We start from the raw sequence: 25,362 nt of genomic DNA on the forward strand, positions 1-25,362 counted from the left end.
GGCTGTACTTATGACAGCAGTAAAAACCTACCATCATAAACTACACAAACAAGGTATGCTGTGCACCTGAAATTTCCTGCACACTCTGAGGTAAATTTACTAAAGCTTCTAAAAATGAAAAAAGTGTTGATGTTTCCCATAGCAACCAATAAAACAAATTCTGTCAATCATTTCTCCATTGCATCCTAGAAAATTATAGACAGAATCTGATTGGATGCTATGAGCAACATCACCACTTTTAATTTTTAGAAGCTTTAGTAAATATACCCCACTATGGACCATTTGGCTATAAAAGCAAAACTGCAACTTCTAGCGCTCGCATGCTGGGGGACGACCAGCATGCTAATTGCAGCCAGCGATGTAATCGCATTGCAATTGTGATCGCATTGCAGATCTGGCAAAATAAGGATAGTCCCCAGCCTGCGCAGCCTGACTGCGAAGGCAGGCGCAGCGTGGCCATATTTCCCTTTGCAATAGCAGCATGTGACGTCACGCGGCTGCCCCGAAAACAGCCCACACCCGCCTGCATTTCCATTGACACGTCCCCACAATGCTGCGTTGCCGCCCCATGAACGCTTCTGCCTGTCAATCAGGCAGAGGTGTTTGCGCAACTGCGATTCGACCGCATCTTCTGGGCAGCACACGAGCAGAACGGGCCCTGGCCTGGAAAATCAGGAAAATGCGATCGCAGGTGCGATCAGTAATGAATAAGGCCTTATATTTACATAATAGACTCGTGTCCATGATACTGACAGGACAGGGCTCAGGGCAGCATAATAGGGGATCCAGTCGTTAGGTTGACACTGTCTAGATCAGGGGTGGGCAATTATTTCAGCTGAGGGGCCACTTGACATTTCCTGTCAGTATCCGAGGGCCACATACAAAATAGCAGCTCGCCCCACTTGCCAAAAATATAGGGACGTGGCTTCATATGGAAGGAATGTGGGCAAAAAATAATACAGATTCATATTAGGCTGCACAATAGTCTCCATTATTCAAATTGCGCCACACAGCGCCACTTACACACATTACACCAGGTAGAGCCCCTTTTACACACATTACGGCAGGTAGAGAGCCTTTTTACACATTAACATTTTATTTAGGATAATTATTGTGCAGCAAGCAAATTATCCAGTGTCTTATGGCCCCTGGGGAAAGGTGTGACACGGTGACAGAACACGGTGGGGGTGACACGGTGACAGAACACGGTGGGGGTGACACGGTGACAGAACACGGTGGGGGTGACAGAACACGGTGGGGGTGTGACACAGTGACAGAACACGGTGAGGGTGACACGGTGACAGAACACGGGGGGTGTGACACAGTGACAGAACACGGTGGGGGTTACAGTGACAGAACACGGATGTGTGACACGGTGACAGAACATGGGGGGTGTGACACAGTGAAAGAACACGGGGAGGGGGGGTGACAGAACACGGTGGGGGTGACAGTGACAGAACATGGGGGGTGTAACATGGTGGGGTTGACAGCGACAGAACACGGGGAGGTGACACAGTGACAGAACACGGGGAGGTTACACAGTGGACACAGTGACAGAATACGGGGAGGTGACACAGTGACAGAACATGGGGGGTGTGACATAGTGACAGAACACGGGGGGGGGGGGGGGGGGGTGACACAGTGACAGAACACGAGGAGGTGACACAGTGACAGAACACGGGGGGTGTGACACAGTGACAGAACACGGGGGGGGGGGTGACAGTGACAGAACACGGGGAGGTGACACAGTGACAGAACACGGGGGGTGACAAAGTGACAGAACACGGGGGGGGGGGGTGACACAGTGACAGAACATGGGGGTGACATGGTGACAGAACACGGGAGGGGTTGGTACAGCGAGAGCTAAAGATCTCTCCCCCAAACCTAAAAACAGTCTGACGCCACTGCCCGCACACACAAATATACGCACACTATCACACACACACTTTCTTTCACTTTTCCCATTTACTTACTGATCTGGCTGGCAGTGGCAGGAAGGATGGATCTATAGCAGTCTGGCTCTTGTCCCGTGTAGCCCCGCCCCCTCATCGACACGTAGCCCCGCCCCCTTCTCGACTGAACACAGCTGTTGTCACTGGGGACTCTGGAGGAGGGAGGAGGAGGCTGCTACAACGCAGCAGCAGGGGAGAGGCGCGCTGCTGGCAGCTTGGAGGTACTGCAGTGCAGAGCAATGACAAGCAGCTCAGCCGGTCGGGCCGCTTGTCATTGCTCGCTGGTGGGAGGCAGTGGGCCGGGCAGGATCGGTTTGCGGGCCGTATTTTGCCCACCCCTAGTCTAGATCAACCACTATTGGTTGACAGTAAGTAGGTCGACATGACACAATGTCGACATGATTTATTCACATCCCCCCCATTTTTTAAACTTTTTCATACTTTACGATCCACGTGGACTACAATTAGGGAACGGTAACCTGTGCCGAGCGCAGCTAGGCAACTTGCCCGAAGCATGGCAAGCGAAGCGAGGGGACACTAACTGGGGTTCCCAATCACTGTACGGAGAAAACGTCACCAAAACAGTAACAAAAACAAACAAAAAAAAACCATGTCCACATTTTCTCATGTCGACCTAGAGTCCCCATCGACCTAGAAACCATGTCGACCTAGACACTGTCAACCTAAGTCTAATCTACCTAACCATACCACACCCCATAATGGAACAGTTTAATTAATCAAAGAAGCCGGAACTGAGCCTATATACAAAGCAACAGAAGGATTTCCCTAATGATAGGGTTGGAGTGGATGGATTTTTTTTTTTTAACTCCTTAGTGTCCAGTTACCAGGAAGAGGATGTTTCCCCGAGTTCCTCAACTGTACTGAATCGAAAGTTATGATGGTCTTGACTGCTACAATGTTGCGGATGACACAGTTCGAAGGTACTGAGGGGAAGTTAAAGGATATAAAATACAAAACAAAACAAAAATACAAAAATGTTTTTACACACCCCAGTCATATACTCTAGAAAAGGCAGATTTATACTCTGCTTGCAGTCAGACATGCCTACGTGACATCACACACAGACTGTAAGAACATGGCTTTGTAGCATCACCTGATATTTTGGGAATGTTCTGTTTCAGCTCAATCTCTCCGTCTTCCAATCCCTCTTTGACCAGCAACTCAGATTTCCCCTGTGCTGGTGTTTCTTCTGGGACTGTCATGGTGGTGTAGGTGCTGATCACGAGAATGACTAAGCCAACGCCCAAAATAAACTGCACATACATACAAGAGGACCATAGATCAGTAGAAGCCATAATCACCATTTATAATAAATATTTGTATTAAAACCCAGCTCAGTTAAATTGTAGTTATATTTGACGCTTATAATCATACAATATTCCCATGACTTTTACTAATTTACAGTAATTATGCACGTCTTGCGTCATATGGCGTACAGACGCTATGTTTATGAGGACACATCTGCATCAAAAGGTCAAGCATCCAAATTGTTCATATAGTTTTAGAACATGTCTACAAGAATACCCATCAAAACGGATTGGTCATACCCACAGAAAATTACACAAACATACAGTATATAGCTAGAAGTTTCATGAAATGGATAAGGTCCTTTAGAAACACATGTATTGATAATCCAATGAAAAAAGTTGCCTAAACATGCACCAATGTGGCCAGCCAGTACAACTGCCATGCAGCCAGAACTAGCAGATACACCTTTACTCATATGTGGCCAAATGTAAAAGCTCAGAGCCTTGGATGCTCAGGCTGAGCGAACCTGTGAGGCACCATTGGCACCTGTGAGGCAGGGTCAGAAAATGGCTGCATATACAGTAATGTAAGGTCAATGTCTGACCTTATTTACAGGAAGACAGGAAGCTGTATATAACAGATTCTGATCCCATGATGGGCTGGAACGGACCATCACATTATAGTCCAATTTTACTACTCATTTTATGGTGCAAACACTGTGGATTTCTAGCGGCATCATTTCTGGACTGAGCAATGATTAAAATTTATGGCTTAATTATATTTAGTTAAGTGTTCTTATTCTGTAACAGATCAGATCTTTTTTTGTAAACAGGAAGTCATCTATATAATTTCACAAACCAAGAATCCATGTTCCCCTCCCTGCCACATACATCCTGAACTAATCAAGGTCTCAAACGGCACCCTTTACCTCATCAACCTTGTACTATCAAGGGTTAAAGCAGACAAGTCACCAACATACAGAGCAGATGTAAAATATCTGCATTACCGCTATATACTTTTTCATAGTAAAACTAGACATGCCAGTATGAAGTTATTCATCTTCTAGCCAGAAGTGAACGCCAAAATAGTCCGTCTGATGGGCATGTTATGGAAGTGCCTCGGGCGTTTCAGAGACGGGGGCTGCATTTCCAAACACACAGCCGCAGACACAGAGGCCATAAGAAGACTGTGAAACTGCACCTGTCATAGGGCTGGTGCAAGTGTTGATAAATCACAGATAGTGCTATGGTGGGCAGAGGCACTGACGTGGGCATCTCAGAGCTTTCACATTCAGACGCAGGCATCTACATGAAAAGGAGTCCGAAACAGGCATCTGTATATTATTGCCGCCGCAACAGATGCAATTGCAGATGCAGCAGAACAGACCTCTGATTCAGGCCCATAGTGCACTATTCACAATAATGGTGTGTGTGTGTTTATAATCGTACATTGCTATTAAAAAGTTTGAGTTTTCAAAACTGCATAAGGCATGCTTTATCCATCTCTGAACTCAATAGCTTGCAATCTGGGAAAAGTTTCTGCCACCATAAATCCTTGTGTGATGGCGTAATATGGCTAGAGCTCTACGAGTGACCTGACCTACATTTTTTAACACACTGTGCCATTTCTCTTTCCCCAGTGTAACTGCAAGTTCTACGGTCTGACAGCAGCCGCAAATGGGATGTGTGTGAAGGGAGAATAAAGTCTCTCTATCACAGAGACACTTTCAGTTCGATAGTGTGTGTCTGTTGGGAAGAGTCTCACAGCTTTCTTTAGCTGAGTTTTCCTTATTCAGTAACAAGGGTTAGGTTGGACACAGAGCAAAATATCAAAGTCATGCACACAATTATCATTTCATTTAAATTTACTTTTTTTGTTATTTTCACAAAATGTTTCTTATTATTACATTTACCAAATTACACAAATACTAAAAAACTCACAAAAATGGTCTGTTACACCAAAGTATGCAAACACCAAATATGTCCGCATTATGTATGGTGTGATGGTTTTTAGCTACTTAAAATACAAAAGATCTTCTCAGATCTCACATATTGTCAGCACAGGGAGATTTGTTGTAACCTGAATATAACTTTTGCTGCACATGCTCATATCCTAAAGCTGGGCACTTGAGCCCAGCTTCTGTGTACACATTAGAACAAGTTTTATGTAGGACGTACCAATAGTGTTCCATCCTTCATAAGCATAAACAAAGTCGCTAGTGATATCGCTAGGTTTGATGTGAAGCTCATCAAACACGGAGACGGTCACTAGTGACAGAGGAAAAGCGCAATCACCTGTACACACTAAGCAATTTGTCAATACAACAAATCGGCCCAACATTGCTCTAGTGTGTACCCAGCTTTAGGTTTGAGTGGCAAGATGAAGATAAGTGGATAGGCAAATCATATGAGCTCTTGTCATTAGTCCAGATAACTTGGACGTAGCATTGCAGTCTGTCTATGCAGTCACAGAGACCTCATTTTCTGGTCTGGCCGCAAATTATTATTATTATTATCATCCTTTATTTATATGGCGCCACAAGGGTACCGCAGCGCCCAATTACAGAGTACATATGCATATAATCAAAACAGGAAAACCGTGACTTACAGTTGAAGACAATGGGGTCGATTCAATTCTCTGACAGATGAATAGCGCCGGGAATTAGCTTGCGGTACAGCGCCATGTGACAATTGTCGGGAATTCTTCTCTCACCCCCGGGGGATGAGAGAGGAAATCTGACAAAAGTGCTGCCGCGCAGCCGGTGCGAGGCTGATTCTGTCGGGAATCAGCATCACGCGGGGAGTTAAGTCGGAGAATGCCCGTTCTCCCGACAAAACAACCTGTTAAGTCCGGGAGAACGGGCCTTCACCGACTTAACTTCAGCTGAATTGAATAGCGCCGGGAGCTAATTCCCGGCGCTATTCAACGGTCGGTGAATTGAATAGACCCCAATATGTTGTTGAAATGATGTTGAAGTTATTTTTAGCACAAATACGTTCGGTCAACTGCCTGATATTGTTGCACATGTGATCGCTTAATATGCAATTTACACAAGAGACATCTTCCTTCCATCCGCCTGGAATTTTCCCTATGATGTCACATGATCTTCTCTCAATGCAGAAGATAGCCAAACTAACAGTTCCCAGCAAGGTCCCTAGAACCAGATACAAGCGGGTAGGGTCAGCACTGCACAAAGTCAGCCCATCACTTATTAATACTGAATTGATGGGCAGAAAGGAATACTAAACTATATTCTAAGTGTTTAAAATATTGTTAAAGAGCACCCTTTTTAAAAAGCATGGACAATGCTATGTGAATTACAAATAAAAATAAAAGAAAACAGCTTTTTTTGAAGTTAATACGTTTTCTATACTTTACAAGTTTAACCATTCCAAGTGTTTAAAATCATAGAAAACTCCTCTTCCAACTAATTTGTTTAGACCAAGATGCATGTGTCATCTACTTTCAACAGTCACCCTCCAACCATTTTGTCAGATGGAATTGAGGACAACTGAGGATTAATTGGACGTTCACAGGTTCTCATCTCTTCACAGCCCAGATAATTTGCCCTTTTCAACTTCCGTTTGCCTGCATGGACTCTTGCTTCCCTCCTCTTCCCTCAGCCTCTTAACAGAGCCAGTCAAGGCTTAGTGCTTCCTGCATGCTGTAATTAACTACTCGTTGGCAGAATTATAAGGCGTTGGCGGCTCGGCTGTAACATCTGGACTGCACAGATCCTGGGGAGCTCAGCTAGCTTGCAGGACATAGCTCTATTGTGTATCACACCGTGCCTCAATATCATGCTCCTATACTGAAAGTTAAAGTAGTAAGTTTCATCTATGATCTAATGTGAGCGCATAAGGGTCCTGATTCAGATGCGGTCAGAATGCCAATGCAGAAGTGATCTTTTTCAGTGACAGAACTGCGAGGCAAGACAAGTGTAGCAAGGGGAGCACAAGTGAACAAAGGCGCCCACCAAAGCCATCTCAATAGTCTCAGCAACTGCGTACTGCTTCTATGGCTGCACAGAATAGCCACAGGAGCTGCGATGCTGGCGCCATGTTTTATGCATACGAGAACGCAGTCGCACGCCAAGACACACCGTGAAAACGCTCACAACACACCTGGGTTTTGCAGACACTCCCTGTTACCTCCCTGTCTTTTCCTGTCAATCACTCTGCAACCGATTCCTCACTGAGAGAGGCATCACACAGATACCTTGGCGCAAGTGTACTGCAGCTGCAACGCATTTGCAGTCTACCGATAATCACTCCGTTGCAACCACTTCTGAGTCAGGAAGAAATAAACAGACCAAGTTTTTCTAATCAGATTAAACGTCATGGAATGGTTGCACTGTGGAGCACAGACCTGTGATGACCAGCCTTTGTTATGAATCTTCTTGTAGATGAGAGCAGGGCAGATGAAGCAGATCAGACTCCCCATGGTTGCACCGGTCACGCCAAGGATGGTCTCCACTGAAATACATAACATGGGAATAAGACAAAATTTCCACTGTACACACATTGTACATTGATGCTTCTGTACAAGGTGGGAGAATTAAGAATGAACTAAGTCATACCTAAAGTAATCACATGACCATCTAAGTTTTATATAAATTTGTAGATGTAAGGCTCAATCCAACAACCGTATAAAGGCGTTATCAGTGATGTAGAAATAAAGTGCCAGCATTCGTAATTATTCAAGCTGCCAGGCATTGCCAGTTTTCTAAAAGCCTGACCTGGTAACCAGTGTTCCCAGCTGATATAGAGCTCAGCATCCCCTCACTCTGCCACCATAGATTTTATATGCCATTATGGTGATGACTGAGCTACTTGGAGTAAAAGTGCAGCTCTATATCTCTCAGCTCATGCTGTGCACCATTACACCGAGGCCACAAGTGCAATGTGTTCGAGCTCTTGTATCATGTATGCCACAATCACAGGCTCTGCAATAACAGAGGAAGCCGTCGAAGCCGGAGGGTAGACGGAGAAACGCGTTTGGAGACTCGGGAGATCATTGTGGATACTCTATACCTCACTGCGCTACTGTCATTGTGACTTGCCGAAGGACTCTCACCAGCGCACGCTGTGCAGAAGAGAGCGGAGAGTAGAGATTTACTGGGACGGGCATCACATTATATGGCTGCCGCTGAGGCTGATTGAAGCGTTCCCATTATTTAAGCTGTGATAAGGAGAGAAATTCACTATTGGAGAGTGCTGCATAGATTCCCATCACCATCATTCCCTGTTGGAGCGGCTGCCATGCCTACAACATTTTGAGGAGAGGTATAATACTGGGTACTTAATATACGGTACTCTAGGTGGAATCCGGGACTCTCTAAGTATAAACAGTTGCATTGTGGCTCTATCCTTACTAACAGCTGAATTTTTAATCAATACTAATCAATTATCAACTCTCAATTTTGCATCAATCAGTTGCTTTGTGGTCTAATCAAATGCTAACAACTGAATTATTAATCACCTTGCAGATACTAACAACTAAACTGATTAATATGTATGGACGGTAATTATTATAAAGGAGATCCATCAGTGGTATTAACCATACTAATCTATAACAGGTGACTGTGTTGAAATATATGGACTTTAACCATTACAAAAGAAGAGACTCATCTGATATATACACCTTGCTTGATTAATCGTAAAACAGCTGATTATAAATTAACAGCTGTGCCGTTTATTACATCTCTAATGTTTTAATAATCAGCCTGCTATGATGAATCAATATTTATAGTTATGAGAATAATACTGATAATTGCTATAAAATATATACTTATCTGATTAACATCGTGTTGATAGTGTATAAGGAGATTGGTTCATTTGATTATTGATATATATCTTTGACCACTGTGTTACGGTGATTCTATAAATAAGAACTCCCATTAAAGGGACATCGAGTCCTATAACACAGGTGGTTAAAAAAGTTGATTTACTGTGGAAATATTTAGCCTTGATATGGCAGATGTTTTAATTAATTCTTAATAGAATAATATCAGTACCGGCCGGTGCTATAGTATAATATTTGTACTGTATATTTATATGTTGTATTTTTATGTTGTATTTTTTATAAAAAAGTAAACAAAAAGGTTTATATACAAAGTGAATAGCGCTGTCTCATTTTTCGATTCTGCAATAACATGCCCCAATTTCTTGAAATTTCATAGACCGCTGAACCAGCACCAGCTAAGCAAGAACAGAGCTTTAAAAAAAATATAAATATGAAACACCCCAGAAGGATGTCACATATCATAGTTAACCCTTTAAGTAGTAGTTAAGTATATAGTAATAAAGAAAAAGGATGCACGTGTATGCAAATAAGACACAAGAATATAATACATTAGCTTTGTAAGCATAAACATAGTTGACAAGCAAAATATACAAACTTATCTAAAATGAATAAGTCTAAAACATTACTGCCGTTTCAGTATTTATAATCAGGATTAAAGTTAAAGCAATGTCTTACTGCAATATGTATACAAATCAATTGAGTACAACGATGTAAATGTAATCTGCAGTATAATATAAATAATATGATGCAATATATGTCGACAAAGATGACTATTAAATGTACTTCTAGGAATATCGAATTATTAAATCTTAATCAGTTTTACTGGGATTTTGAAATGATGGCCCTTTATTCAAGTTAGTAATTCGGCCCTTTTATATACAATGAAGAAAGAGGCATTAGTGGTTCAACTCACTGAAGCAAATCAGCAGGGGTTAAACCAAGTAAGCAAGCATTTGTATTCATCAATGTACTATGTACTGTACATAAAAATAATAAAAAGTCGACAACTTGATTTTTGAGCATGTGCATGCACAATTCAAAGTGTTAACAAAATGGTCCATTTAAGGACTTCTAGAATGATCTGTCAATTTGTAATTACAAAACTAAATAGCTAGGGGACAAAACTTACTGAGTATTGCGGCATGAACTATTTCCTGAGTTCTAATTGGTTTTACACCAACCCTGTCTGGTTGATGGAAACTTATTCCAGGCCCCCGTGAAAAGCACTGGATATAAAAACTGTGTCAATGTGTAAACTGGGCTGTTGACTCATCCTCACAGCGTGGCCCTTATGGAAATCTGAGAGTTTAGCTATGTCTATCCGGTACTGCCAATATATTGCACAGTTTCTATTCATAGTCTTTGCCAAGCATGTGTTGCAACTTTGTATAGTCCCTGGGTATTAAGTCAATTTGGGGGAGTTTTCACACAAGCACGAAAATTATTACATTTTTTTCACAGCACCCCTAGGTCAAAAGTTTCTTATTGAGAAATTTAGAAAGAAATATTAAATTAAGTTACTTGTGGTCATATGTCATCCTTAGGTTCAGTTATGTGGTTGGGGACAAGATTTGCTTCTGTTTGTCCACATTTTATGATTGACAGCAATCAGCACTGGTTTGCCTATTACAGTGACCATAAATAATTTGAATTGGTCCTAAACCACCAATCCAAGGCACCCCTGCAAGTGTCCCGAGGCACCCCAGGGTGTATAGGTACACAGTTTAAGAACCACTCTTAGGGCTATTGGGCTTGTATTCTAGCAAAAAAAATTCCCTGTTCTAAAAGCACAAGGACTCCTCCCAACAAGTCTTCTGGTGGGGGTAGGGTTAAATTAGATACAACGGCATTTTTTTTTCCTGTGGCACTACTGGTCCCAATTAGCTTTGGCAGTCATAAACATCTTAGGTAAACAGACACCTGTAGTGCACCAGGAAATAAAATCAGGAATTAAATACATCATATTAATGCGGTTCATTAGGCATTTTTCTTCAAGGTGCATTAATGATCCCAGCAGGCTCTGGAGTCCAGGGCATGTTGGAGCTTGTAGTACAAGCACCACCATGTCCAAGCAGTTTGTGGTTGCCCATTAAGAATTCTGCTCCGTGCTGAACAGGGTACCAGCACAGCCTGTCATAGCCAGGTGCTGGTAGTGCCTTTTTTCAAGAAAGCCCATGCCATTAATCTCACAAAACTGCAGCAGCAGGCCCCGACTACCAGCACTGGTGCTGTCATCCTTTTTAGGAAGGGCTGCATCATTTAAAAAAAAAACATTTATTTTTGTTTTTAACACTGGAAAGTAGGTTTGCCATCAATGGTTTGATGGAGCGTATAGGCCTGATTCAGTCGAGGATGCTATTTGTACCGGTACTGCATGTTTAGATGCAGCAGCAATGCAAAAACATGCTAATGCAGCAGGTGGCATCTGACGGGGGGGCAAAAAAGAAAGAAAGAAAATGCCTCATACCGGCATAGCAGATTCGAGTGCAGTTCCGTAGACACAGCAACAGACCACCATCGCCCATCTGTTTAAGTCTAAGCTTAGTTTGAATGATTGTTTGAACTCCCCTGCTGGAGCCAAGGTATAACTCCTGTTTTGCAAAATGGTCCATGTTGCCACCCCTGAATAGTAGTACAAGATTGGCGCAGTATAGTTCCTGCACAAGTGCAGAAAGGGAAACATCAGAGCTGCGCGTAAACCATCAGGTTTATATACAACTGTGAATCAGGCCATGTGTTTTTGTTTTCTTCTCACTATTGATGAGAGGCAACCAATTGTTAACATTGGCTAGCGATATCGTACAGTGACGTCATGCCAAGGCCCGGCTGGGTATGCAGTTTTGGACGATGAGCCCAAATTGAGCTGCATGCACGGCCAACACCGAGGACATATCGCTCAGGATAAAAATTTGTGATCTTGTTTACTATATGGCCTAGTGTGTACGCACCTTAAGTCACAAGTGAAAGATGCATCTGAATCTGCATAGGGATGTATGCCTACTTCCTTTTTGGGTGCACTGCATTATTTTACATAAAAAAAAAAACACAAACAAAAACCAAAATTATAGATCGAGTATCCCATAGGGTCGGGACCAGGAGTACTCCGGATATGTGATTTTTCCAGATAACAGAATACCGGTATATCCGGTCGATCTTGTAAGTAGGAGCTGACGTTAGGAACCGGGGTAACAGCTTACACCATTTAAAAGGTTGTAGGTGCAAGCAAATCCAGGGTCCAGTCAGTCTCCCAAAGAGACCAGAGTGTCACAAGTGAAGCGACTAGCCAGTCAGCCCCCCCCACCCCCCTCCAGCTCAGCTGCATAATAGCAAGCTCATCCTGGATTCCCTGAAGCCTCCTCATTCTTTCTGAATGCTGCCACCAGCAGAGTGATAAGTAGCCAAAAAAGAAACAGGTGACAAATACAAAAATAAAAAATCTAACTACTATAGGCTGCATATCAGCCCCTGCAAAAGGTGTCCACTCTGATGGGTACTTAAATCACACTGCCTGCTGGTGGTTGCAGAGGGGAGGAGCTTATGCTTCTTAAAGTTACAGTTTAGTTTAAGTGCCAACTCCTGTGGTCACCATCGCAACCCCATGGTCCAGTGTCTCCCATCCTTGCTGCCATAGAAAGAATTATTTTTTCCCAATACAGGTTGAGTATCCCATATCCAAATATTCCGAAATACGGAATATTCCGAAATACGGACTTTTTTGAGTGAGAGTGAGATAGTGAAACCTTTGTTTTTTGATGGCTCAATGTACACAAACTTTGTTTAATACACAAAGTTATTAAAAATATTGTATTAAATGACCTTCAGGCTGTGTGTATAAGGTGTATATGAAACATAAATGAATTGTGTGAATGTACACACACTTTATTTAATGCACAAAGTTATAAAAAATATTGGCTAAAATGACCTTCAGGCTGTGTGTATAAGGTGTATATGTAACATAAATGCATTCTGTGCTTAGATTTAGGTCCCATCACCATGATATCTCATTATGGTATGCAATTATTCCAAAATACGGAAAAATCCGATATCCAAAATACCTCTGGTCCCAAGCATTTTGGATAAGGGATACTCAACCTGTAGTACAATAAAGGACTGACTTAATTATCCAATGGCAGCTCACACTGCAATTGTTTCAGTACAATGTGGGTAAGCAGATTCTACTTGCACCTCCATTGAGTGCAAGCAGAATCTGCCTTTTGCAGCTAATGCACAGACGCTACCGGAAGCCATTCTGGGAGCTTCTGTTGTTACTTGAATTGGCTTCTAAAGTTTACATTCACAGGCATAGGCTAAAGCCAATAAGTCACCATAAACTTTAAAGCTAGTTTACACAGAGTGGACGCATTCCAAACGTATCCAACTCTTAATAATAATGACAAACTAAAATAATCTATTCTGTTTTTATCAAAAAGAAAACATAAACTGTAAAGATCAGTTCCATTTGAAAACCTGGCATACACGTATCCTTAAGGACTGATTTTGAAGACCACTCCTATAAACTATATTTCAGATACACACTTCCTGGCCTACAGAACAATAGAACTTGTTTTTCCATTAACGATAAAACTTTTTGGAATAAAATTAACTCTACTTTCCTGTAACAGCTGTGGCAAAGTGATCAGGTCTCAAAACTATAGAACAACAAACATTTACTGCAACTAAGGACTGTCGAGGACTAACAAACTTAATTCCATAATAAGAAAGGACACTGTATTTTAAATAAATGAAGTGAGCAGTACATTACCATTTGGAATAAGTATTCCTCCCAACATGGTGCCAAACACCACTGTTAAGGTCAAGACTTTGAAGCGTAAGGGTGGCATGTACCCTCCAGCAGTAAATGTGCCATCTTTTTGCTGTAGGAAAGAGAAATTAACAAGTGTTTGAGGAAGGCATTCAACATTCAATTTATATAGTTTATTCATAAATATACAGCTCAAATAAAATAATGTTAAAGAAACTAAAAGGCATCATTCTGATTCATACATAATGCCACTGTTCACGTAACGGAGCACATGACTTCCAAGGAAAAAATACACATTTTAGCAATTCATGTAGGTGCAGTCTATTTTCCCTTTTTTCTTATTAGAGAGGATGCCAAGTTCAGCCAACTTGTGTGGCATGGTCCAATACCTGCATAGAGGAAACCTGAAAGTCAGTTGTCTGGCACCGATTTATGGACCGGTTGTCAGCGATAACCAAGTTAATGACCAACTGGAGGTGTGACACATTTTAAAAGGTCATAAAAAGTGAGAAAAGGGTTGAAAGCAATAACTAAAAAATTAAATGGTGCAAACATGTTTTTATATATGTCAGTCTAGAAATAGTGTAATAAAACAATCCATGTATATTGCTGCCACTATGTAGGATTAGTTTCAGCAAAATACATGTTACAAGGCTCTTTCTAGCCTGACAGTATCTTTGAGTGTACCTTCATGGTGCGGATGTTATTCCTGTTAATGACATATTGGGGGGGAGGTGACGGGGGATCGCAGGGTCTATATTCAATTGATCCCAGATATCACTCTAAACTAATGGGCGTGATGAGAGAAGTCCCGTTTGAGAACTCAAAAATAGGATTTTAATTACCTACCGGTAAATCCTTTTCTCATAGTCCGTAGAGGATACTGGGGTCCATTTAGTACCATGGGGCATAGACTGGTCCACTAGGAGCCATGGGCACTTTTCAGAATTTGATAGTGTGGGCTTGCTCCTCCCTCTATGCCCCTCCTACCAGACTCAGTCTGGGAAACTGTGCCCAAGGAGATGGACATACTTCCAGAGAAGGATAGATAAGGATAGTGGTGAGATTACGAACCAGCACACACAACAAGAGGAAAGCCAAGCTAACCAAACTTGAAATAGGAACAGCAATGGCTGAACCAACATTACTTAACCAAGTAACAGTGCAGGAAGAACGAAGCACTGGGCGGGCGCCCAGTATCCTCTATGGACTACGAAAAAAAGGATTTACCGGTAGATAATTTAAATCCTATTTTCTCTTACGTCCTAGAGGATACTGGGATCCATTTAGTACCATGGGCATGTACCAAAGCTCCCAAACCGGGTGGGAAAGTGCTGAGGTTCCTGCAGAACTGGTTGACCAAACTGAAGGTCCTCAGAGGCCAAAGTATCGAACTTGTAGAACTTAGCAAACGTGTTCGAACCTGACCAAGTAGCTCGAGACACCCCAGGCAGCTGCCAAGGAAGAACTCACCAACCTAGTAGAGTGGGCCTTTACAGATTTTGGACATGGCAAACATGCCGTGGAATAAGAGCATGCTGGATAGTAAGTTTGATCCAGCGTGCAATAGTCTGCTTAGAAGCAGGACACCCAATCTTATAGAAATCATAAAAAGCAAACAGCGAGTCCGTCTTTCTGTGACAATCTGTTCTTTTCACATACACCTTCAAAGCCCTCACAACATCCAAAGACTGCGAAGTAGCAGAGGTGTCGGTGACAACCGGAACCACATAGGTTGGTTGATGTGAAACGCAGGCACCACCTTAGGAAGAAATTGCTGACGAGTTCTGAGTTCAGCTCTGTCCTCATGGAAAATTAAATAGGGACTTTTGTGAGACAAAGCCCCCAGCTCTGACACACGTCTTGCTGAAGCCAAGGACAACAGTGTGACGGTCTTCCACGTAAGAAATTTTACGTCCACCTCCTGTAACGGCACAAACCAGTCCGATTGGAGTAAATGCAGCACCACATAGAGATCCCAAGGTGCCGTGGGAGGCACAGAGGGAGGTTGGATGTGCAGAACACCTTTCAAGAACATCTGGGCCTCAGGGAGAGAAGCCTATTGTTTCTGAAAGAAAATGGACTAGGCCGAAATCTGGACTTTTATGGAGCCTCGACGTAGGCCCACATCCACTCCTGCTTGTAGAAAAAGAAGGAAACGTCCTAGATGGAATTCCACCACAGAAAATTTTCTGCTCTCTCACCAAGAGACGTATTTCTTCCAAATACGATGGTAATATTTAGAGGTTACCCCTTTCCTGGCTTGGATCACAGTCGGGATAACCTTGTCAGGGATCCCTCTCCTGGCTAGAATCAGCCGTTCAACTTCCATGCCGTCAAACGTAGACGCGGTAAGTTCTGATAGACGAACGGGCCCTGTTGCAGAAGATCCTCGCGAAGAGGTAGAGGCCACGGATCTTCGAGGAGCATCTCCAGAAGGTCCACGTACCAGGCCCTTCTTGGCCAGTCCGGAGCAATTAGAATTGCTTGATCCTTTTCCCTTTTTATTCTTTTTAGAATTCTTGGGATCAGAGGAAGTGGAGGAAACACGTACACCATCTGATAGACCAATGGAGTCATCAGAGCATCTACCACCACTGCCTGTGGGTCTCTCGACCTGGAACAATACCGCTTGAGCTTCTTGTTGAGACGAGAGGCCATCATGTCGATCTGTGGATATCCCCATCGACTAGTCAAGCACCTGAACACTTCAGGGTGAAGGCCCAACTCCCCCGGGTGCAGGTCGTGTCTGCTGATGAAGTCTGCTTCCCAGTTGTCCACTCCCGGAATGAAGACCGCTGACAACGCCACATCATTTCTCTCTGCCCAAAGGAGCGTTCTTGACACCTCTGACATTGCTGCTCTGCTTTTCGTTCCACCCTGTCAGTTTATGTACGTTACTTCCGTCACATTGTCCGACTGGACCTGAATGGCCCGTCTTAAAGAAGTTGTGAGGCCTGCAGAAGGGCGTTGTATACAGTCCTGAGTTCCAGACTGTTGATTGGAAGGACGACTACCTGACTTGACCATCTTCCTTGAAACTGCTCCCCTTGAGTGACTGCTCCCCAACCTCTGAGGCTTGCGTCTGTGGTTAGCAGAATCCAGTTCTGAATTCCGAACCTCCGACCCTCGACGAGGTGAGAAGTCTGTAGCCACCACAGAAGGGAGATCCTGGCTTTTGGCGACAGACGGATCCTCTGGTGCATGTGAAGATGCGATCCGGACCATTTGTCCAACAGATCGAGCTGGGTCTTGTGTGAAACCTTCCATATTGAAGAGCCTCGTAAGAGGCCACCATTTTCCCCAGAAGGCGAATGCAGATGCACGGATATTCGGGTTGGCTTCAGGACATCCCGAACCATCGTCTGGATTACTAATGCCTTTTCCAACGGAAGGAACACCTTCTGCGACTCCATATCCAGTATCATTCCCAGGAATGGAAGCCTCCGTGTTGGCTCTAGGTGAGATTTCGGAAGGTTCAGAATCCACCCATGATCCTGGAGAAGTTTGGTTGAGAGAGCAATGCTGTTCAGAAACCTTTCCCTGGACGGTGCTTTTATCAGGAGATCGTCCATGTACGGAATTATGTTCACTCCCTGTTTGCGGAGTAGAAACATCATCTCTGCAATCACCTTGGTGAACACACTCTGTGCCGTGGAGAGACCAAATGGCAGGGCCTGGAACTGGTAGTGACAGTCCTGCAGTGTAAACCGTACATAAGACTGATGAGGCGGCCAGATCGGAATAATAGGATTTTGGTTACCTACCGGTAAATCCTTTTCTCGTAGTCCACATAAGTACCATGGGATATATACGGGTCCACCAGGAGCCATTGGCACTCTAAGAGTTTGAGAGTGTGGGCTGGCTCCTCCCTCTATGCCCCTCCTACCAGACTCAGTCTGGGAAACTGTGCCCGAGGAGACGGACATCTTCGAGAGAAGGATTATGCACAGATAGTGGCGAGATTCATACCAGCTCACACATACAAGGCACGTCAAGCTAACGTAGCTTGAACACTCAGCAACCGCTGAAACAGTACTTACGTAGTAACAATGCAGTACTCTACTAAAACGAAGTTGTACTGAACCAAATAACGTTTGCAGGAAAACGAAGCACTGGGCGGGCACCCAGCATCCTCTACGGACTACAAGAAAAAGATTTATCGGTAGGTAACCAAAATCCTATTTTCTCTCATGTCCTAGAGGATGCTGGGGTCCACATTAGTACCATGGGGATGCACCAAAGCTCCCAGAACGGGAGGGAGAGCGCGGAGGCTCCTGCAGAACTGATTGGCCTCTGATGATCTGAAGAATTCAGTCAAAGTATCGAACTTGTAAAACTCTGCAAACGTGTTCGACCCAGACCAAGTTGCAGTGCCGAGACACCCCGGGCAGCCGCCCAGGAAGTCCCCACCTTACGAGTAGAGTGGGCCTTAACAGATTTTGTACACGGCAGTCCTGCCGTAGAATAAGCGTGCTAGATAGTGAACCGAATCCAGCGAGAAATAGTCTGTTTAGAAGCAGGACACCCAATTTTCTTGGGATCATATACTGTAGGACAAACAGTGTCCAACTTTCCATGATGAGAAGTTCTCTTCACATATATTTTCAGAGCCCTTACAACATCCAAGGACTTTGATGTAATTGAGGAGTCAGTAGCCACTGGCACCACAATAGGTTGGTTGATATGAAATGCAGACACAACCTTTGGAAGAAACTGTTGACATGTCCAGAGCTCAGCTCCATCTTCGTGGAAGATCAAGTAAGGGCTATTACAGGATAAAGCCCCCAATTCGGACATGCGTCTAGCAGAAGCTAAGGCCAACAACGTGACTGCCTTCCATGTAAGAAATTTGACCTCAACCTCCTGTAGAGGCTCAAACCAATCCGACTGAAGGAACTGCAACACCACGTTAAGGTCCCAAGGCGCCGTAGGTGGTAAAAAGGAAGGTTGGATGTGCAGAACTCTCTTCAAAAAAGTCTGAACCTCAGGGAGGGCAGCCAATTGTTTTTGAAAGAAAATGGATAGGGACGAAATCTGGACCTTCACAGATCCTATCCTCAGGCCCATATCCACACCTGTTTGCAGGAAGAGGAGAAAACATCAGAGTTGAAACTCCACCATAGGAAACTTATTGGATTCACACCAAGAGACATATTTCTTCCAAATACGATGGTAATTTTTAGACGTTACCCCTCTCCTAGCCTGTATGAGGGTAGGAATGACTTTCTTCGGAATGCCCTTCCGAGCAAGTATCAGCGCTCGACTTCCATGCCATCAAACGTGGCTGCGGTAAGTCTTGATAGGCGACAGCCCCTGCTGCAGCAGGTCTTCCCGAAGAGTAGGAGGCCTCGGTTCTTCTTGCAGTAGATACAGACGGTCCGTGTATCAAGCCCTTCTTGGCCAGTCTTGGCCAATGAGGATCGCTTGAACCCTTGTTCTCCTTATTAGCTTTAGGATTCTTGGGATGAGTGGGAGTGGTGGAAACACGTACACTGACTGGAACACCCACGTACACTGACTGCAAATAACCAGGGCGAGTTCGAAGAACTGCCCTGTCACGGTGAAAAATCAGAAAGGGCAGACGACAGGACAAAGCTCCTAAGTCCGACACCCTCCTAGCAGAGGCAATAGCCAGCAGAAACTTAAGCGAAAGATATTTAAGGTCCACAGACTCTAGAGGTTCAAATGAAGACTCTTGTAGGGCATTCAAGACAACAGACAGATCCCATGGAGCAACAGGAGGGACATAGGAAGGCTGAATCCGTAAAACGCCTTGAGTGAACATCAGGAATAGATGCAATCTTCCTCTGAAACCACACTGACAAGGCAGAAATATGAACCTTAAGGGAGGCCAGGCAAAGGCCTAAGTCTAGGCCTTGTTGCAGAAAGGCCAAGAGTCTTGAAGTTCTGAAATTGTATGCACCATAATTCTTACCAGCACACCAGGTGAAGCAAGAATTCCAGACTCTGTAATAAATCCATGCAGAAGCCGGTTTGCGGACCTTCAGCATAGTTTGGATAACCGCCTTGGAGAATACTTTGGTCCTCAGGAGTGAGGCTTCAAGAGCCACGCCGACAAAGCCAGTCTGGCCAGGTCCGAGTAGACACAAGGGCCCTGAACAAGGAGGTCTGGGTGTTGAGGAAGCAGAAGAGGACGCTCGATCGATAGACCCTGGAGCGACTAGAAGTACTATTCCTTCTTGCTTGAACTTCCGTAGTACATTGGGAGGAGCCACACTGGAGGGAACACGTATGGCAGCTGAAAGTTCTATGGAATTGCCAGTGCATCCACGAACGCTGCTTGAGGATCCCTTGTCCTTAATCCGAAGACCGGAACCTTGTCATTGTGTCGAGACGCCATCAGGTCTACATCTGGTAGGCCCCACTTGTCCACTAGGAGTTGAAAGACTTCTGGATGAAGACTCCACTCTCCGGCGTGTACGTCCTGATGACTGAGGAAATCCGCTTCCCAGTTGAGGACTCCGGGAATAAACACTGCCGATATTGCTGGCAGATGCCGTTCTGCCCAACAAAGGATTTTTGACACTTCCATCATTCCCATGCGGCTTCAAGTGCCGCCTTGATGATTTATGTATGCCACTGTGGTGGCATTGTCCAATTGTACTTGAACAGGCCTGTTCTGTAACAGAGGCAGGGCAAGAGCCAAAGCATTGAACACCGCCCGCAATTCCAGAATGTTTATCTGGAGGAGAAATTCCTCATTGGTCCACCGACCCTGGAGAGAGTGTTGCTCCAGCACCGCGCCCCAACCCCGCAGACAGGCGTCCGTAGTCAGTAGGACCCAGTTGGGAATCCAGAAGGGATGGCCACTGCTCAACTGTTGGTCCTGTAGCCACCAGCTGAGTGACAGATGATCCTCCGGAGGCAAGGAGATCATTTGTGACCTGATCCGATGAGGCAGGCCGACCCACTTGGAATGGATTAACCTCTGAAGAGGGCGGGAATGAAATTGAGCGTACTCTACCATGTCGAAAGCAGACACCATGAGGCCTAGTACTTGCATCGCCGAGTGTATCGACACTCTTGGGCGAGAGAGGAAGTATCTGCCCCGCGCTTGTTCATCGTTGGTGCCGGGTCGCTTATACAGGCATGCCAATATGGACAATCTCGTCCATATTACCATGCAAGGCTATGGGGCCGGGTGACGGGGGAGAGTGAAGAAGCTTCACCCCCCCATAGCCCTTTAAAAATGGCTGTTGCTCAATATATTGGGTCCATTACAGGTGCATGTAAAAGGAGAGGTTAATCTGAACAAGAAAAGCAAAACAAATCAAGTTCACCTCCCCGACATGCACCTGTGATGAACCAATAACTTGATTGATCAACTGACATTCTATGTATCACTGTTCTGAGAGGCAGGTATGACATCAGTAGTACTGGAGGATTCTAGGGTGCCTCCAGGTGAGTTAGCTCTCAGTTTAGAAATACATAACCATGCTATTATCATGTAGTGTAACATCACCAGAGCAGAGAAGCCTTCCTGATTCAGTGGCTTACCATATGTTTTCAAAGGTATGTAACAAAAATAATAAGATTTTACTTACCGGTAAATCTATTTCTCGTAGTCCGTAGAGGATGCTGGGGACTCCGTAAGGACCATGGGGAGAGATGGGCTCCGCAGGAGACATGGGCACCTTAAGAAAGAATTTAGTTCCTGGTGTGCACTGGCTCCTCCCTCTCTGCCCCTCCTCCAGACCTCAGTTAGAGAACTGTGCCCAGAGGAGATGGACAGTACGAGGAAAGGATTTTTGTTAATCCAAGGGCAAGATTCATACCAGCCACACCAATCACACCGTATAACTTGTGATAACAATCCAGTAAACAGTATGACAATAACTAAGCATCAGTTCACGCCCGATGCAACAATAACGTAACCCTTATTGAAGCAATAACTATATACAAGTATTGCAGAAGAAGTCCGCACTTGGGACGGGCGCCCAGCATCCTCTACGGACTACGAGAAATAGATTTACCGGTAAGTAAAATCTTATTTCCTCTAATGTCCTAGAGGATGCTGGGGACTCCGTAAGGACCATGGGGATTATACCAAAGCTCCCAAACGGGCGGGAGAGTGCGGATGACTCTGCAGCACCGATTGAGCAAACATGAGGTCCTCCTCAGCCAGGGTATCAAACTTATAGAATTTTGCAAAGGTGTTTGTACCCGACCAAGTAGCAGCTCGACACAGCTGTAGTGCCGAGACCCCTCGGGCAGCCGCCCAAGAAGAGCCCACCTTCCTAGTGGAATGGGCCTTGATCGATTTAGGAAGCGGCAATCCTGCCGTGGAATGCGCCTGCTGAATCGTGTTACAGATCCAACGAGAAAGAGTCCGCTTTGAAGCAGGGCCGCCAAGCTTGTTGGCTGCATACAGAACAAACAGTGCTTCTGTTTTTCGGACTCTAGCCGTCCTGGCTACATAAATTTTCAAAGCCCTGACCACATCAAGGGAATCGGAATCCTCTAAGTCCCGTGTAGCCACAGGCACCACAATAGGTTGGTTCATATGAAAGGATGAAACTGGAAACAGGAAACTGAGGACGTGTCCGCAATTCCGCTCTATCCATATGGAAAACCAGATAGGGGCTTTTATGTGATAAAGCCGCTAATTCCGACACTCGCCTAGCCGAAGCCAGGGCTAATAACATGACCACCTTCCAAGTGAGATATTTCAACTCCACTGTTTTCAGTGGTTCAAACCAGTGTGACTTTAGGAAGCCCAAGACCACATTAAGGTCCCAAGTTGCCACCGGAGGCACAAATGGAGGCTGAATATGCAGTACTCCCTTAACAAAAGTCTGAACTTCTGGGAGAGAAGCCAATTCTTTTTGAAAGAAAATGGATAGGGCCGAAATCTGGACCTTAATGGAGCCTAATTTAAGGCCCAAATTCACTCCAGTTTGTAGGAAGTGAAGGAAACGGCCCAGATGGAATTCTTCCGTAGGAGCATTCCTGGCCTCACACCAAGAAACATATCTTCGCCATATACGGTGATAATGTTTTGCTGTTACTTCCTTCCTAGCCTTTATCAGCGTAGGGATAACCTCAACCGGAATACCTTTTTCCGCTAGGATCCGACGTTCAACCGCCATGCCGTCAAACGCAGCCACGGTAAGTCTTGGAACAGACAGGGTCCCTGTTGCAACAGGTCCTGCCTTAGAGGAAGAGGCCACGGATCTTCCGTGAGCATTTCCTGCAGATCTGGATACCAGGTCTGTCGTGGCCAATCTGGAACAACGAGGATTGTTCTCACTCCTTTTCTTCTTACTATTCTCAACACCTTGGGTATGAGAGGAAGAGGAGGAAATACATAGACGAACCGGAACACCCACGGTGTCACGAGGGCGTCTACCGCTACTGCCTGAGGGTCTCTGGACCTGGCGCAATACCTCTGTAGCTTTTTGTTGAGGTGGGACGCCATCATGTCTATCTGTGGCAGTTCCCACCGACTCACAATCTGTGCGAAGACTTCTGGATGAAGTCCCCACTCTCCCGGGTGTAGGTCGTGTCTGCTGAGGAAGTCTGCTTCCCAGTTGTCCACACTGCTGACAGTGCGCTTACATGATTCTCCGCCCAGCGAAGAATCCTGGCGGCTTCCGCCATTGCCGCTCTGCTCCTTGTGCCGCCTTGGCGGTTTACATGAGCCACTGCGGTGATGTTGTCTGACCGGATGAGAACTGGGTGGTCGCGAAGTAAGGCCTCCTCTTCACGTAGGGCGTTGTATATAGCCCTTAGTTCCAGGATGTTGATGTGCAGACAAGTCTCTTGACTTGACCAAAGACCCTGGAAATTTCTTCCCTGTGCGACTGCTCCCAAACCTCGGAGGCTTGCTTCCGTGGTCACCAGGATCCAATCCTGAATGCCGAATCTACGGCCCTCGAGAAGGTGAGCACTCTGCAGCCACCACAGGAGTGATACCCTGGCCCTGGGGGACAGGGTGATCAACCGATGCATCTGTAGATGTGATCCGGACCACTTGTCCAACAGATCCCAGTGGAAAGTCCTCGCATGGAACCTGCCAAAGGGAATGGCCTCGTATGAGGCCACCATCTTTCCCAGGACTCGAGTGCAATGATGCACGGACACCTGTCTTGATTTCAAAAGGTTCATGACCAGAGTCATAAGTTCCTGGGCTTTTTCTATCGGAAGATAAACCCGTTTCTGGGTCGTGTCCAGAATCATGCCCAAGAAAGGCAGACGAGTCGTAGGAACCAACTGCGACTTTGGGATATTGAGAATCCAGCCGTGTTGTTGTAACACTTTCAGTGAAAGAGATACGCTGTTCAGCAACTGCTCTCTTGATCTCGCTTTTATGAGGAGATCGTCCAAGTACGGGATAATTGTGACACCCTGCTTGCGCAGGAGCACCATCATTTACGCCATTACCTTGGTGAAAATCCTCGGAGCCGTTGAGAGACCAAACGGCAACGTCTGCAATTGATAATGACAGTCCTGTACTGCAAATCTTAGGTACGCCTGATGAGGTGGATAAATGGGTATCACTGACCTGATTGGAAAGTGTTGTGGACTCGGGGCTTCTTCCGGTGACCGGGAAGAGGAACCGCTACTGGGTCGCAGTAGAGATGGCCGGATGTAGGTCTTCCTCATACAGGATTAAGACGGCAGGCAGGAGGCACGGAGGAATGCTTGAAGGTCTCCTGAAAGACAAGACTTGTAAAGATGCTGAATGCTGAGGCACTGAGATGCTGGAGGCATAGGTATTGAGGCACGGAAGTGCCGGAGGCACAGCGATGCGGAGTGCTGAGGCACAGAGGTGCTGGAGGCACTGAGTTGCTGGGGGCACAGGTATTGAGGCACGGAGGTGCCGGAGGCACAGGTATTGAGGCACGGAGGTGCCGGAGGCACAGGTATTGAGGCACGGAGGTGCCGGAGGCACAGGTATTGAGGTACGGAGGTGCGTGGAGGCGCTTGGAAGCACGGAGGTGCTTGGAGGCACGGAGGTGCTTGGAGGCACGGAGGTGCTTGGAGGCACGGAAGTGCTTGGAGGCACGGAAGTGCTTGGAGGCACGGAGATGCTTGGAGGCACGGAAACCGCAGGAACGTGGGAGCTCTGGAGATCACAGCTTCTGACAGCAGAATTGATGATACTCAGGCACCGGAGCTCTGCCCGGCGTCTGAATTTAAACTTCCCGCCTCTCTCCGATTGGCGGAGAGCGCCGATGACGTCACCCGCCCATCTGACCCCCAGGGACGCCAGGCGCACCCGCGACGCCCGTCCCCCGGACATCCGCCGGGACCAGCGCCGACTGAGCAACAGGAGCCGGGGACCACCAGCGGGGATGGCCGCCAGGAAGCCCAGCGCACCCGGAGGGGTAAGCGCAGCGGCCGCGGCGGCATGACAATGGGGACATGAAGGTACGCATCCTTTATGTCCAGTGACACCATAAAATCCCCCCCTTCCAGGCTGGCGATGACCGCTCTTAGCGATTCCATCTTGAACCTCTTCAAGTATAGGTTCAGAGATTTTAAATTCAATATGGGTCTGACCGAACCGTCCGGTTTCGGAACCACAAACATGGTCGAATAATAACC

General features: G+C 45.6%; 1 protein-coding gene across 3 annotated transcripts in view; it reads right to left on the minus strand.

The window, feature by feature from the left end:
- Positions 1-25,362, minus strand: part of SLC38A10 (solute carrier family 38 member 10) — a 298,179-nt gene that overhangs the window by 132,990 nt on the left and 139,827 nt on the right. For all 3 annotated transcript variants that reach the window (XM_063961107.1, XM_063961106.1, XM_063961105.1), the window contains exons 9-11: positions 13,789-13,900; positions 7,590-7,696; positions 3,067-3,226 (exon numbers count right to left, since the gene is read on the minus strand). In XM_063961107.1, the coding sequence (XP_063817177.1) occupies positions 3,067-3,226; positions 7,590-7,696; positions 13,789-13,900 (379 nt within the window). The remainder of the gene's footprint in view (positions 1-3,066; positions 3,227-7,589; positions 7,697-13,788; positions 13,901-25,362) is intronic.

The sequence above is a fragment of the Pseudophryne corroboree genome, chromosome 3, assembly GCF_028390025.1.
Source record: "Pseudophryne corroboree isolate aPseCor3 chromosome 3, aPseCor3.hap2, whole genome shotgun sequence".
Lineage (NCBI taxonomy): Eukaryota > Metazoa > Chordata > Amphibia > Anura > Myobatrachidae > Pseudophryne > Pseudophryne corroboree.